At 38.5% G+C, this 16,962-nt stretch overlaps 1 protein-coding gene across 1 annotated transcript in view; it reads left to right on the top strand.

Moving 5' to 3' along the window:
- The first annotated feature begins 2,874 nt into the window (after nucleotides 1-2,874).
- rem2 (RAS (RAD and GEM)-like GTP binding 2) overlaps nucleotides 2,875-16,962 on the top strand; it is a 44,201-nt gene continuing 30,113 nt past the window's right edge. The window contains exons 1-3 of the mRNA XM_052127981.1: nucleotides 2,875-3,141; nucleotides 4,398-4,719; nucleotides 5,337-5,410. Of these exons, the coding sequence (XP_051983941.1) occupies nucleotides 3,130-3,141; nucleotides 4,398-4,719; nucleotides 5,337-5,410 (408 nt within the window). The 5' untranslated portion in view covers nucleotides 2,875-3,129. The remainder of the gene's footprint in view (nucleotides 3,142-4,397; nucleotides 4,720-5,336; nucleotides 5,411-16,962) is intronic.

Below are 16,962 nucleotides of genomic sequence, written 5' to 3'. Positions count from 1 at the left end.
TTTTGGTGACCACGAGGAGGTTCACACAACATGACTCTATTCACCCTAGCAACTGGGCCAATTTGTTGCTTAGGAAGCCTGACTGGAGTCAGTCAGCACACCCTGGATTTGAACTTGATTGAACTTGACTCCAGGTGTGGCAGTCTGCGTCTTTCAATTCTGATGATGCCACCAACCCCTCCCCTCCAACTTCAGAAAAGTCCCACCCTACAAATTTCCCCATCCAGTTTCACTTGGAAAATAGGTTGCTAAAAAATTGCATTTTGACTTTAAGAATACACATTTAAGAGTATATACTGACATAATTGTACATTGCCAAGCAGTTGCAGCTGTGGACAGTACAGAATATACATTGAGTGACAAAAGTAATTATTTAAAGCAGCACAAAATTTAAGCCAGCAGATTAAAACCAACATGGAAGGAAAATTGACTCTATTTACTTTCTTAATAGAAATGTATGGTCTTATTGTAAACAATTCATTGGTGCATGTGTAACAGGAGCCAGCTAGTACAATGATAGCTGTGCGGTATGTATAAAACCTCACTCCCCTGGCCTCAAGAGGCTCACTAGTGACCAGAGGTGTGCAGCAAAGCCATTATCTGTATTTGTATCTGTATCTGTTCATATGACAAAATTATCTGTAACTGTCTCTGTATTCGGCTAGAACAGAGTGTGGGCGGGGCTTAAGCCGGAAGTGTGTCAAAACTAAATGAAACGCCCATTTTTAAGTGTTAATCTTACTTTTAGAGTTTAAATGAATATAATTTGCCTTGTATATGCCTTTTCATAGTAATAGCCTTAATAATAATAATAATAATAATAAGTATTATTATTATTATTATTATTATTATACAAATAATACAATATATTCAAACATATTAATATATTCTTTAATTTTCTTACCAGATGAAGCTGATTTTTTTAGGCTACATTAACTGTGGAATATGTTATGGTTTCTCCTGGTATTTCAGATATTAAAGTCTGCATGAAACATAATTTTTGTCCATCTATTCATGTATAACAACATTATTCTGTAGGCAAGAGGTGTCAAGAGAAATGTGAACTGTCAAGCACATATATTGTGGTGAATAATAAATAAAAATATAAACATTAAAATGAATTAAAATCAAATCAATATAGCCTGCAAACAGGTGAAAGTCCCATAAGTCTATCAGGAATTTTTACGATAGGACACCATTATTTAGATAAATAATGATAACGATAATAATAATAACAATAATGTTACATTTATATAGCATCTTACCAGAGTTCAAGAACACATAACATTTTCAAATTTAGCACAATTTAAAAAAGAAGAAAAAGACAAGAGTTACATAAGGAGGAATAGATTAATACTATATGGAGCATTTAAACCTTTAAGGAGCATTTTAACTTTATTCAGAATAAAGTCTTAACCATATAATTAGCTTAATCGCTGATGTAAATATAAATGTGCCCAACTTCAAGAGACGGATCACGAGCTCCGATATGAAATCATAACTTCATAAATTTATGGATGCAGCCATAAGCCTCCTCGTTAGCATGCCCGCCTCCCATGCCGGCTGACGCTGGTTTGAATTCCACTTGGATCGAGTAGGACCGGTAACAGTGGTGCCATGACCCAGCGGGAGTGAGTTTTAGGGGGGTGAGTGTAACGGGAGCCAGCTGATATGTGATAGCTGTGCAGTATGTGTAAACCTCACTCTTCTGGCCTCAAGAGATACACTAGGGACTGACACCAGAGGCTGTAGCCTTTAGCTTCCTTGTAAGGCCTCCCATGCCGGCTGACGGCGTTTTGGAGCCCGCTCAGAGTGGCTCGAGTAGGATTGGTAACACATGCGAAAGAAAACATTTAATTGTTGCAATTTGTCATCAAAATGTATTACTTTGCTCCGTTTCTGAAATTACTTTCCTTTTCAGATGATGCCACCCCTCCCTTCTTCTCAGACCCAATCAATTCCCAACGGGAAAAATCAAGTAACATCCTGGTAGCTCAGCGAGTATTGATGCTGACTTCCACCCCTGGAGTTGCAAGTTTGAATCCAGGGCATGCTGAGTGACTCCAACCAGGTCTCCTAAGCAACCAAATTGGCCCTGTTGCTAGAGAGGGTAGAGTCACATGGGGTAACCTCCTTGTGGTCGCAATTGAGGCATGTGGTAAATTGTGTATGGATCACAGAGAGTAGCATGAGCAGCATCAACTTTGCATGTTGACTTTAATAATATACTTATTCAAGAGTATTTACTGATATTGTGTATTGCCATTGTCAAGCAATGGACAATGCAGTGGACAATGAACAGCACAAAATAGACAAAATGAGTGACTAAATGAATAATAAAAAAAAAACAAATAACAAATAAGAAGAGAGATAAAATTAAAACAAAAATAAAAAAAGGCCATTAATAATTTAAACTGAGATCAGAGAAAGAGACAAGATCAATTAGCCTTTGCAGAAAGTATTAAAAGAGCCCTCCAGGAAACGTTTTTCCTTCTTCCTAAGAAATACATGTTATTTGATATGGTTCCCTATAATCCTAAACGACTACTTAACAATTCATTCAGCGTTTGAAAACTTCAGGGTTACTGGAGAAAAGAAAAATGTATTAAAATAAAAACAATGCTTGAAGGAAACGCTTTACACGGCTTGGAGGGATAGAGAGTTGCGATTCATTATGGGCTAAAGCAAAGCACTTATCAAGGACGAAGTGTGTGCGTGTGTGTGGTGGGGGTGGGGTCCAGACAGATTGAGAGCATTCAGGTAACGGACTGGAATGAATGGGCGTGGCTACAATGAGGAGGCATGGCTACACTATTTTCTATGAAAAGCCGCTCACTTCAGAGACTTAAAGCGACGCACAGGTGTACAGTTACTCACCAGTCACGCAGCCGTTCACAAATACTAGATTAAATGTTTACAATTGAATCAGCGTGAGAAAAGGAAGATTTTGCGCCATTACGGTCACGTTCACATCGGGAGCGTGTTTTCTTTTCAGAGTACAGCCATGTGATGCATATAAGTCGAGTTTAATGTATCAATCCCCACCAACGCTTGTGTGCCACGTTTGAAGCTCATTGACATGACATGGACCGAGGAGTGTCTCACTGATAACAGATGAACTGAGGAACAATGTCGGACCAGGTAAGAGCGGGATACATCACCATCGCATGCGTGTTTGTTTGTGTCCTTTTCACTTGAGAGGTTTGGAATGTACGCCGGTGTACACGCCCTCTTCTCCTGCATCCTTTGTCACTTTATGAATGATCGTGTGTTTTAAAAACATTCCTATACAGAGAAGATATTTATTTTAGATGTATTTCTCTTGAAGTGCTAAACATAGAAAAATAGCAGTAGTGATTATTTATAGTAATTGATACCTCATAATACTTAATAATTAAACATATTTTCATTTTGTTGATTGATTTAATGGTTATTATTTATAATTATAAGTAGGCCTACTGCATAGAGTAGCCTTTTTATTGCATATGTCACTTTGTTTAGGAATGATGAGTTGAAATAATAGCTAATATAAGTTCCTTCTATTTTTATAAATTTGCATTATAATGATAAACAGAAAAATAGAAGTAGTGATCATTTAAAGTAATAAATAACTTATACAAATTTAAATAAGGCTAGTTCTTGTTTTGTATTTGATTAATGGTAATTATTCATAGTTATAATTATTGCATACAGTGGTACTTTAATATTAAAGTTTACATTTTGATTACCAGTATGTTATTATCCAAAGTAAATGTTATTTAAGAGCTGGACCTGGGATACACTTACCTCACCCTTGCTATCATACTGTATTTTATTGTTCATATTGTTTCACTGTCTGTCCCACAATAAAGTCTATGATTAATTAATTAGCGTCTTTCAATTAGTATAATTGGCTGTATATATGTGTCCTGCTTGTCATGACACCAGATCAGGGTAACAAGGTCTCAAGCACACCTGCAGTGATGCGGGGAGATTAATTGCTATATTAATATTGATGGCAGTTACCCTTGAGCGCAAGCACAGTAAACATTTTAAGAGGTCTCTTGGTGATTTTGTTTGAAAAGAGCTAGATGGATGAAGCCCAACAGCCTTGAAACTGCAACAACTCTGTATGCTGAGCTGTTTAGGCACATTTTGTAGGGTGCCTACACATCTGTAGTGAGAGCTTGTTTGTGTGAAATGGTTCACATAGTGGACAAAAATGCACCGTGTTCACTGTTTTGACCTACTTTCATTTAAAGTACAGTTCAGTACATAACCCCTGAATTCCCAAAGGATCACAATCCTATACATTATTAATCCAGACATCCTACAGACTGTCATTGGTTTTGAGTGTCAGTCTTATTGGGTAAACATCTTTGCCTCTGTTCTTATCATATGTTATTACTTTTCCACAGGGTTATGGCTTAACTCTCTCGGCTGCACCCCCCTTTCGCAGAGGCAGCACCCCCTTGCCAATCAAGCACCAGCTAAGACGAGAAGAGGCTGTGTCCGAGAATTACGATTGGACGCCTGGGCTTGACGAGCCTGTGACTCCACAAATCAGCATCAGCAATACCCAAGATTCGCCCACCCTAAAACCTCCACAGCAAAAGTACCATGGACCCCTTCGTATAGTGCTACTGGGCCAAAACGGAGTTGGGAAATCCTCTTTGGCACTTTGTCTCGCCGGCCTCTCTGACAGATCACTGTCTCTAGACTCAGAAACCCAAGCAATTGGTAAAGATATTTGTATAGCTTCTTTTTGTGTGTATGTGCTCCGAATTAAGCTTCAGTTGGATGCCAAGGACTGTACTATTTTTAGAATTGCTTGGGATGCAACACACTTATCACCTCGCAGACACCCAAGATAACTAGTGTAAGGCTCTCAGGATTTGATTGGGAAAAGCAGAGTGGGTGCCGCAAAGGTATCTTATTTCAGGTCTTTCATCATCGTGTGTCTTAACGAGGAGGGAGAGAATCACCTCCTTCTCTCAGTGCAGAGACTGTGAGCATGTCTGCACAAACAGAGTATGTCATTTACTAGGGGATAAAGAGACAATCAGACAGACTTTTTTTTTTTTCTTCTTACCTGAGTCAAGTGTCCTTGCACATCGAATCTGCACCATGATCTCAACTAAAGTCCAATTTTGAACTTGCCTTTCAAAACCTTTGTATTGTTTCCAAAGTGTGTGTGCGTGCGCGTGTGCGTGCGCGTGTGCGTGCGTGCGTTCTGTGAAATTGCCAATTTCTGCTCAACTGCAGAAATAAAATTAGAAGTTTATTGAATGTAGATGATTTCATTTTTTTGTAAATGCATCAGGGTCACTTTTAAAATGTATTTATGTGTTTTGTAGATGAGGGTTACCAGAGACGAGTGACCGTGGATGATGAGGACAGCACAATTTTAGTGTTTGACAGTTGGAAACAGGTGGGTGAAACACAGACCTACATGCATAAAAGCAAACTGAGATTTAGCCCTAAAAAGTATAACTGGATAGTTAATCAAAAATGACAATTCAGTAAATATTTACTCACGCTCCTGTCTTTCCAAACCCTTGACTTCTGTGAAGCACAAGATATTAAGCAGAATGTTAAGGACTGACAGACTCCATCCCCATTCACTTTCATTTTATGGGAAAGAGCAACGTCAACATTTAAAAAAATATTTCCCCTTGTGTTCCACTGAAGGAAATTTGTCAAAATGGATTTGGAACAACATGAGTAAATTACTTAATTTTTTACTAGCACAAGTAATACCTATTTTTCACCAAATATGGGTTAAAGCCACATATAGTAGCTCTCACTCTGAAATGTATCTTAGCAACTAGATTGGCATGAGAATATTTACAATTTGCATTTCTCTGCATGCCAAAGTTACAACATGTTCATTGCCTACTGACATTTTTGTTGTCTATTTTGGATCAAATTTAGCAATCTTCCTGTAAGTGTTTGACTTGTGATTTTTTTTTTTGTGATTTTTTTTCTTCTTTTTTTCTCCACAATTCCCTACTTGTTTAGTGAGTAAAATGGCAACATTCTTATGATACAGTTTTACAGAAATGGTAAAATTATTGTTTTATATTATTTACACGTCAGTGCCCATTCAATTAATCATCAATAACCTATTCCAAATGGTTTTTGATATTACATAATTCAACTTTAAAGAGTGGTTCTGAAATGAAAATTCTCTCATTTACTCATCCTAATGCCATCCTAGATGTCTATTGCTTTTTTCTTCTGCAGAACACAATGTTTTTGGAAGAATTTCTCAGCTTTGTAGGCAAGTAAATGGTGACCAAAATTTTGAAGCTCTAAAAATTACATAAAGGCAGCATAAAAGTAAACCATAAAACTCCAGTGGTTTAATCCTTCTCTTCAGAGTGATTGGTGTGGGAGAGAAACCGATCAATGTTAAATTCCTTTTTACTATAAATCTCTGCTTTCACTTTCAGAATGTGAAAGTTAAAAAATAACTTAAAATATTTTATTTTTCTCACCCACACCTATCATATCGCTTCTGAAGACATGGATTTAACCACTGGAGTTCTATGGATTACTTTTATGATGAATTTGTGTGGTTTTTGAAGCTTTAAAAGTCTGGTTACCATTCACTTGCATTGTAAGGACCAACAGAGATAATTCTTCTAAACATTTGTCCGTGTTCTGTAGAAGAAAGTAAGTCATACACTCCTATGATGGCATGAGTGTGAGTAAATTATTAGTGAATTTGGGTGGGCACTGGGCAGAGAAGGCTTTTATACAGGTCAATTCAATTGTGAATATGCATTTTCAGGTGCTTTTTGTCACTGGGGTGTAGAAATATTCTAAAACTTTACTCATCAGAGGGCTGCTCTTGAGATGAACCATCATCAATGCTTTGATCTCTGAAGGTTAAACGAGGCTTTCATTATTTTGTCTTGTACTTTGTGGCTTTGGAGTATATATTTACAATGTCTAATTTCTTTACTGCCAGCATAAAATGTAGATGATTCATGTAAAGTTCTGGTATATGGGTAGTCACAGTCACATATCATAATGTGAGTGGTTAAGGCAGTGATCGAGGTTAACAGAGACAGAAAAGTGGGGATGTGGAGAAAGAGAGTTTATGTTCTGCTCTTGATCCTACAGTTTGTCTGTTTGTAATTCTTTTACTTTTGGGAAATTGTTTTCAGTTTCCTGTAATTTGTTCCATTTTCTGCTGAGCGCATCTCACAGAGATTAAAAACCTTTTACAAGCATTTTATATATCTCCTCTATAAAATCAGCCTGGTCCAGCCTTTCCTTGTTATTTCCCAGTGAGTTATGGCTTCTATTTTTACACCGTGCTGGACATTTTAGAGTAATCTGAGACCATATGGATCAATACATTGTGGAATGTATCATTATGCTTTTTTATTTACAATGACAGTACAATATATTGTTGGATTTGAGTTGTTTGTAATGTCAGCAAGATGGAAAGTCTAGATATCTAGTCAAGTTGAAGAAAATGGGCTATTTGTCACACTTTTTTTACTTCAGTTAATGTTTCTCATTTTAGGTTTATTTTTGAAAGTCAATTTAAGCACGTCTGTATTGGCACACTTAAAAGCTATTAATCATCTCCACTGTAATTGCCCAGGAAAAAAGAAAGTTAATTGAACGCACGGTGACCTTTTGTGATTACATGCCTCAGTAATGTGGTTGTCGCACTATATTAAGAAACAATTGGGACTCATTATAGGCTGTTTACCAGATTTCTTTTTAGCTACATTTAAACAGCAAAACAATTAATGAAGTACAAAATGATACATGGAGCAGCAAAAATGTCAGAAATAACATGCATATTAAACTATAGATTTGACCAACAGATTTAGTAATTAATAAACTTTTAAAGGGTTAGTTCATCCCCAAAATGAAAATTCTCTCATTTGCTCACCTATATGATATCCCAGGTGTGTATGACTTTCTTCACCAGAACACATTTGAAGAAAAATAGAAAGTATCTAACCTCAGTAGTTCCTTAAAATGCAAGTGGATGATGATCTGACTTTTTAAGCTACAAAAAATCACAGACAGTCAGCAAACGTTATCCATATGACTCCAGCTGTACTAATAGTCTTCTAAAGTGACTAGATCACTTTTGGTGCGAAAAAGATAAATATTTAATTACTTTTTAACTCTAAACCATTGCTTCAGGTCAGCAGTGTGACGTTTGCACACGTGACGTAATCATGTTGGCCAGTCAAACGCAAGAACTGGCTCGCGTGCGAAACAGTCTGAAGAGCAGCGCTGTTTACAACTGAGAAGGAGGAACGCTGTACAGAAGCTTCATTGGTTTTGGTTTAAATCTGTATTTGTATCTGTTTCCTTACTCCCAATGGTGCGTTTGTGTGCTTATCCTGGATGTCTCAACCGAAACGTGAGATTATGTCCGTAACATGGCAACACGAATACGTCACATGAGAGACTCCACCCTCTCTCAAAGCTTAAATGGTAAATGGTCTGCACTTATAATAGCGCCTTTTTAACCTTAACGGTATTCAAAGCGCTTTACACTGTGACTCATTCACCCATGCACACACCAATGGCAGCAGAGCTGCTATGTAAGGTGCTAGCCTGCCATTGGGAGCAACTTGGGGTTCAGTGTCTTGCCCAATGACACTTCGGCATGTGGAGTCGTGTGGGCCGGATTCGAACCAACAACCCTGCCGACCCGCTCTACCAACCACAGCCGCCCCAATAGAGTCGTATTGATGACATTGCTGACTGTCTGTGATTTTTGGTGCTTCAAAAGTCAGATCATCATCCACTTGTATTTTTAAGCTATCTATTTTTCTTCAAATGTGTTCTGGTGAAGAAAAAGTCATACACACCTGGGATATCATGAGGGTGAGTAAATGATGAGAGAATTTTCATTTTTGGGTGAACTATCCCTTTAAGACACATTTGACAATCTGCCCTCCTGAGAACACGGTTCAAACATTCAGTTAAAATCTACCTTTTATTATATAGTTGTTCCTTTCCTTAATTTATGCCAGTTTGGTTTTATTGCATTCACTTATTTAGCCAAGAGCTATTACAAAAATATAGTATCATAGTATATGGAATTCAAGTTTAGAGTTCACTACATTTTTGTAATGTACAACAGTTTTAAATTACAATTGTTTGAAACCAACATTCAAAACCACTGCTAGGGAAAACATTTGTGCAATTGGACGATGACGTAAAACCTTATAGTTACTGAGATGTAGCCTTTGTGATTACTTCCCTTGTGACTACTTGTCTCACCCCCTTAAGTTGGTTAGAAAATATGCTGTGTTCTAATTCGGGTAAAGCATTTCTTCTTTGATTTTGACCCTTGTGAGCAGTGTCCTCTCATCCCAAGCATCTGTGTGATTAAATTATTTATGTCCATCTTCATCTGGGATGGGAAATCGCATTTGATGTCTTTCCGCTAGTTCTGACCTCACTTCTCTCTTCATTTATCGACCATCTTTTCCTCTTTCACTTTTGATTCGACCTGTTTGTCCTTCCGTTACATGATTCATGACTTTCAGAGGAGACTAAATCCTTGATAGATGGCTCCTTACGTCATTTAATGTTACGTTCAATACATTTATTTCATTCACACCCTCTAGCCTGACAGACCAAAGTGTTTCGTGTGGGTGTATCATTCACTCAATGTTCTGTTAATACTGTGAAATGTGATTATAATTTCTGCCTGGAACACACTGATACATATCACAGTGATCACACGGGCGCATGGTTGAGATTTTGTATGAATCATACATGCAGTACACAGTTCACAGTGTGTCTTATTTTGTCACTGTTCACAAGAAATCTAAGTGAATGGTGGCCAGAACTCTGAAGGTCCAAATATCACATAAGCATAAAAGAAATACATAAGACACCAGTGGTTTAATCCGTGTCTTCTGATCCAGAAATGTAATTGTTGTGGAGTGGTGGTGGCGTAGTGGCTAAAGCACAGGGCTGTTAATCAGAAGGTCGCTGGTTCGAACCCCACGGCCACCACCATTGTGCCCTTGAGCAAGGCACTTAACTCCAGGTTGTTCCGGGGGGATTGTCCCTGTAATAATTGCACTGTAAGTCGTTTTGGATAAAAGCGTCTGCCAAATGTATAAATGTAAATGTAATTGCGCTTGAAACATTGATCATGCCTAAAGACTGCATTGGCAAGATGTACAGTATAAATGTGTTATATTATGGTTTGTTCTCAGCCAAAAATGATTGGATTGCTTCAGAAGACATTGATTATACCACTGGATTCATCTGGATTATTTTACAATGCCTTTATGTGATATTTGTACATTCAGAGTTCTGGCCACTTATTCACTTGCGTTGTGTGGAACAACAGAGCTGAAATATTCCTCTAAAATTATTTTGTGTTCAGCAGAAAAAGAAAAGACATACACCTCTGGAATGGCATTAAGGTGAAGAAATTATACTAGAATTTGTGTGAGAACTATTCCTATAAAATACCACATGGTTATGTAGATTTGTAGCCATGTTGAATATTCCAATGTATTTGGTTTGCTTCTAAATCCAGTTGTTAATCGGTATCTTTGTCTTGTTTTCCATTTGAAAATATATAATCATCCTCAAAACAAGAAACATTTAACCGATGACAAATTTTATATTGTTTCAGCAGCAAATAAAAAAAATTAAAAATAAAAATAACTTTTTTTGAAGTAAATGCCTCACTAAATGTAAGTGACAAGGTGACACATAATTTGGTTGTATATGTTATAGTTTTCACAGTAGTTAACAGCAACCTTATTGTGAACCAAATCTGCCAGTGCAATAAGACAGCATACATTTATATTCATGTCTTGTATCATTTATATAAAACAGATTGTCTGAAAACAAGTCTTAATTTCCTATGTAATGTTTCTTCTCAATTAAATTTATATTATTTAAAGGATGCTTCGATACTGTTACTGGAAAACATGACAAAGATACTGACAAGAATACAATTTGCACTGTATTATTGGATGTTCTGCTGCAAATGATGTTTGTCTCATCAGATCTTTGCTAAATCAGATGCTGGTTGATTCACTCCCTCTCATTCTCTCTTTGTGTGTGCAAGCATGAATGTCAATAGTGATACTGCTATCACAGAATGACTGAGTTTTGGACTAATTCCAGGGCGAAGAGAGAGAGCACTGACTGGAAATACACCAGACTCCCCCATCCACCTTTTTCCTGAACATTGAAGTGTCCACGATTTGACTGTTTTAACTTTCTGGTCTCCAGTGTTATCACTCGCATCAGCGTATATTCTAAACTGAAATGTTTAAGGTATTACATTTGTAAAAGTGGTCAAAAAACATGTGGCTGTATAGTGCTGATATTTTACAGTCGATATGACCATTTTTAATTATTATAGTGCCTCATCTGAGTGTGTAGATGTCATGAAGCGATGGTCCGATGTTAGTTATGCACATTGATTTCTTTGAGTTGTTATGACAGCCAACAACAGAACAAATTTATTTTTACTCCACAAAAACTTAAATGGTTGTTGTTCTCCATCTGGATCGCTCATTTTGAAAGTTTTTAAAGCGTGTCTCGAGACCAGAAACAGAAAACCGGCATTAAGAGTCATCATGATGCCGCACAGTTATTGCTCAGGAAAATTGTGGATCGTCATCGTCATCATCTCTCTCTCTCCCTTTCCATTTTGCTGTTTCTCTCCAAGATAAGATCTTCCTCCTTGTACAACAATCCGGCCCTCTGCCATAGTGGCACATCTTATCACTTGACTTCTGACCTCAGCAACTGTGGTACATTCCCTACCCACCTTGCCCATTCCATGTTGCCATGGCTTCCAGTGCTTACTACAAACAAAATAATCCCAGATAAACTGTGCGATGATTAACTTTCATTTTACAGATACAGAGCTGCCCTTCTATTTGCATGGATCGCTTATTTTAATCTGTAGATTGAATCCTATAAATAATAGAACAAAAAATCATAAAGAATGCTAAGCAGAGGTCTGTGTCTGATGCAGTTATTTATAATTAATTCCAAGGGTTTTGTTTGAGTAGTGGTTAAGGACTGTGCAATTGATTGAATCAAATCTATATGGCACAATTACCAAAATGCAAAAGACTGTGATTTACTTAAATGAATATACACTCACCTAAAGGATTATTAGGAACACCTGTTCAATTTCTCATTAATGCAATTATCTAATCAACCAATCACATGGCAGTTGCTTCAATGCATTTAGGGGTGTGGTCCTGGTCAAGACAATCTCCTGAACTCCAAACTGAATGTCAGAATGGGAAAGAAAGGTGATTTAAGCAATTTTGATCGTGGCATGGTTGTTGGTGCCAGACGGGCCGGTCTGAGTATTTCACAATCTGCTCAGTTACTGGGATTTTCACGCACAACCATTTCTAGGGTTTATAAAGAATGGTGTGAGAAGGGAAAAACATCCAGTATGCAGCAGTCCTGTGGGCGAAAATGCCTTGTTGATGCTAGAGGTCAGAGGAGAATGGGCCGACTGGTTCAAGCTGATAGAAGAGCAACTTTGCCTGAAATAACCGCTTGTTACAACCGAGGTATGCAGCAAAGCATTTATGAAGCCACAACACGCACAACCTTGAGGGTTATGGGATACAACAGCTGAAGACCCCACCGGGTACCACTCATCTCCACTACAAATAGGAAAAAGAGACTACAATTTGCAAGAGCTCACCAAAATTGGACAGTTGAAGACGGGAAAAATGTTGTCTGGTCTGATGAGTCTCGATTTCTGTTGAGACATTCAGATGGTAGAGTCAGAATTTGGCGTGAGAACATGGAGAAATGAGAACATGGATCCATCATGCCTTGTTACCACTGTGCAGGCTGATGGTGGTGGTGTAATGGTGTGGGTGATGTTTTCTTGGCACACTTTAGGCCCCTTAGTGCCAATTGGGCATCGTTTAAATGCCACGGCCTACCTGAGCACTGTTTCTGACCATGTCCATTCCTTTATGGCCACCATGTACCCATCCTCTGATGGCTACTTCCAGCAGGATAATGCACCATGTCACAAAGCTCGAATCATTTCAAATTGGTTTCTTGAACATGACAGTGAGTTCACTGTACTAAAAAGGCCCCCACAGTCACCAGATCTCAACCCAATAGAGCATCTTTGGGATGTGGTGGAACGGGAGCTTCGTGCCCTGGATGTGCATCCCACAAATCTCCATCAACTGCAAGATGCTATCCTATCAATATGGGCCAACATTTCTAAAGAATGCTTTCAGCACCTTGTTGAATCAATGCCATGTAGAATTAAGGCAGTTCTGAAGGTGAAAGGGGGTCAAACACAGTATTAGTATGGTGTTCCTAATAATCCTTTAGGTGAGTGTATAGTTGCAACTGAGTACTTCAAAGTGAATTAGTGGTGCTTTGTTTAGTTTGTAGTCTACTATATAGTACTACTATAGCTGTTTTTACACTTATACTTTCAAACTATTAGTATGCATTTCTTTTTTTTTTTTTATCTTCCAATCAGGCATTTTTTATTTTAAAACTACATGTAACTGGCAAAGTTTCAAACTCTTGTTTTAGTGCATCAAATGAGTGGGAGGTGCTTCACTACTGTTCGAATGGATACATTTTGTATCACATTGCAAATCAAGCTCAATGTGCATTTTTGACCACCTCCAAATGTGGTTGATGTGGACAGATCTCGAAACGTTTGGATCCTGTTTTTAGTGTGGTCCCGTTTCAAATTGTTCAGCCAACACACATCTTAAGTCTAGGATGTCCGAATCAGAATGAGCTTTATTGCAAAGTATGCTTACACATACGAGGAATTTGTCTTTGTGACAGAAGCAGTGCACAAACAATACAACAATAAAAATTAAAAGCGAATAGAATGTATAAGTGTATATATAGAAATACACAATAAGACAAAAAATACATACAGTGTGTACAAATACAAATCCGTTATATACAGATGGTGCAAGGGAATGTAATGGTAGGATATGTTAGATAAATATAAATAGACCAAGTTGTGTATGGCACATAATGATTTCTCAATGGGGCAGTTTTAACTGTTCATGAGATGGATAGCCTGATGGAAAAAAAAAAATATTGTGCATGCTGTGTTGCGCTGGCCAGAAGACAACAGTTTAAAAAAGTAGTGGGCTGGATGAGTGGGGTCCAGAGAGATATTTCAAGCCCTTTTGTTCACTCTGGAAGTGTACAGTTCTCGAAGGGAGGGCTTGGGGCAACCAATAATCCACTCAGCAGTCTTAATTGTCCTTTTGTAGCCTTCTGATGTCCGATTTCATAGCTGAACCAAACCAGACAGTTATTGAAGTGCAGAGGACAGACTCAATGACTGCTGAGTAGAACTGGATTAGCAGCACCTGTGGCAAGTTGAGCTTTCTCAACCGGCAAAGGAACTACAACCTCTGCTAGGCCTTTTTCACAATGTAGTCAATATGGGTCTCCCACTTCACTTCCTGTGAGATGGTAGATCCCAGGAACCTCAATGACTCCACTGCTGCCACAGTGCTGTTCAGAATGGTGAGCGGGGTCAATGTTGGTGTGTTCATCCTTAAGTCCTCAGTCATCTGCACGGTTTTCTGCGTGTTCAGCTCCAGGTTGTTTTGGCTGCACCAGACAGCCAGCTGTGCTCTCTTCTGCATACCTCTCTTCTGTATGCCGACGACGATGACTCATCATCATCATCATCTTGGATAAGGGTGATGACAGTGGTGTTGTCTACAAACTTCAGGATATTGACAGAGGGTCCTTGGCAGTGCAGTAATTTGTGTACAGGGCGAAGAGTAGTGGGGAGAGCACATATCCCTGGGGGGCACCAGTGCTGATCGTACAGGTGCTGGAAGTGAATTTCCGTAGTCTCCCTAGCTGCTGCCTGTCCGTCAGAAAGCTGGTGATCTACTGACTGATAGAGGTGGGAACAGAGAGTTTGGTTAATTTAGTCCGGAGAAAATCTGGGATGATGGTTTTGAATGCCGAACTGAAGTCCACAAAACGGATCCTTGATCCCAGATGTTGCAGGATATGATGCAATCCCATGTTGACTTCATCATGCACAGACCTGTTTGCTCGATTAAGCTAAATGAAGGGGATCCAGAAAGGGTCCAGTGATGTCCTTCAGGTAGGCCAACACCAGTCTCTCAATTGGCTTCTTGACCACAGACGTTAGAGCGATGGGTCTGTAGTCATTAAGTCCTGCAAACTTGTGGTTTCTTTGAGACTGGAAAGATGTTTGTGGGTTTGAAGCAGCTGGGAACTACACAGTGCTCCAGCGATGTGTTGAATATATGTGTGAAGATTGGGGCCAACTGGTTAGCACAGGCTTTTAGACAAGTGGGTGTAACACCATCTGGACCTTGTGCTTTCCTTGTCTTTTGTTTCCAGAAGACAAGGAAGACCGATCTTAAGTGCAGGTTGAGTAGCGGGGGGGTGTGAGACTGGGCTTTTCAAATCTAAAATAAAACACATTCATGTCATCAGCCAGATGTTGATTCCTTACAGTGTTGGGGATGGTGTCTTGTAGTTAGTAATGCCTTTTCAGTCCTCTCCACACTGATGCAAGGTTGTTAGCTAAAACTTGTTTTTCAGCTTCTCAGAATACCTTCTGTTAGCCACTTTAATCTCCGTTGTCATTGTTTTTTCTGAGATTTGCTGTAAACCATGGTATGTCATTGTTCAACATTAAATAAGTCCTGGTAGGAATGCACATATCCTCACAGAAACCGATATATGATGTTACTGTATCTGTGAGCTCGTCCAGATTGGTGTCTGCAGCTTAAAAAAAGCCAGAGCAGGCTTGTTGTTCCAGCTCTACTTCATTAGTCCCTTTTTACAGTCTTTCGAACAGGTTTAGCTGATTTTAAGTTTCATCCTGTAAGTCAGAAGAGGTTGAGCCAGACAGTGATCAGAGAGTCCCAAAGCTGCTCTTGGGACAGAACGATATGCACCTTTAATGTTGTTGCAGTGATCTAGTATATTTCTGTCTCTGGTGGGGCATCTAATGTGCTGTCTGTATTTTGGCAGTTCACAGTTTAGGTTGGCTCTGTTAAAATCACCTAGAATAATAATAGAGTCCTGGTATTGCTGTTGCGTGTCTGTGATCTGCGCTCACACATGCTCGTGGAGGAAAATAAACACTCACCAGAAGAAACAAGAAAAACTCCTGTGGCGAGTAGAAGGGCGTACAGTTTATAAGGAGCTCTTCCAAATTAGAACAGCACATCATCTTTAATGCTGTTACACCTGTAAACCAACTTTCATTGATGTTTAATGTCAAGTGCAAGTTTTATCATGATACGATCATTGATTCTCTTAGCCAGCGTTCCGATGTTTGCAGATGCCTTAAAGTCTGCCACAGTGCCATTTTGATTAGATTCAGTGTCCCATGATTGATATTACAATATTATATGCCTATTTTACGCAATCAGTTACATTTATCTCACAAATGCAACCAATACATTTTGAATATTTTATTGAGCGCTCTGATAAGTGCTAATCCAGTATTCACACTGGGACATCCACAACAAAAGATAATACAGAAAAATAAATAATATAGAAAATAAAATCATACATGTGATCATCAATCGTTTGATAACAGCTCAATGCCTTGTGGAATGAGAGAAACACTACAGTGACAATTTGTCATCTCTACAACAGTCATGCAAGTGTTTCAATCCAAAATACGTCTATATCCACAACAGGAGAGTATGTCCTATCCGTGTTTTTTTCTTTGCTTTAACATCAGTTGTAATGAGAAATTCTGTTATAGATTACTGAGATAAATGTTAGTAATGGTGTTGAAGTGAAAAGTCTTGTAATTTATGTTTTTGAGGAATTTTCATTTTTGCATGAACCGTTCTTTTAAGACCAGGCCTTAGAGGAGTTAAGAGGAAGTTGGTAAAATGGCTGAAATGCCTTGCAGCATTTTCCAGTCTGTGGTGTGTTTTACTTAAGATTGACTATTTTCCATTGGCA

This window comes from Xyrauchen texanus, chromosome 6 (genome assembly GCF_025860055.1).
Source record: "Xyrauchen texanus isolate HMW12.3.18 chromosome 6, RBS_HiC_50CHRs, whole genome shotgun sequence".
Lineage (NCBI taxonomy): Eukaryota > Metazoa > Chordata > Actinopteri > Cypriniformes > Catostomidae > Xyrauchen > Xyrauchen texanus.
This window is presented reverse-complemented; position numbering and strand designations above follow the sequence as displayed.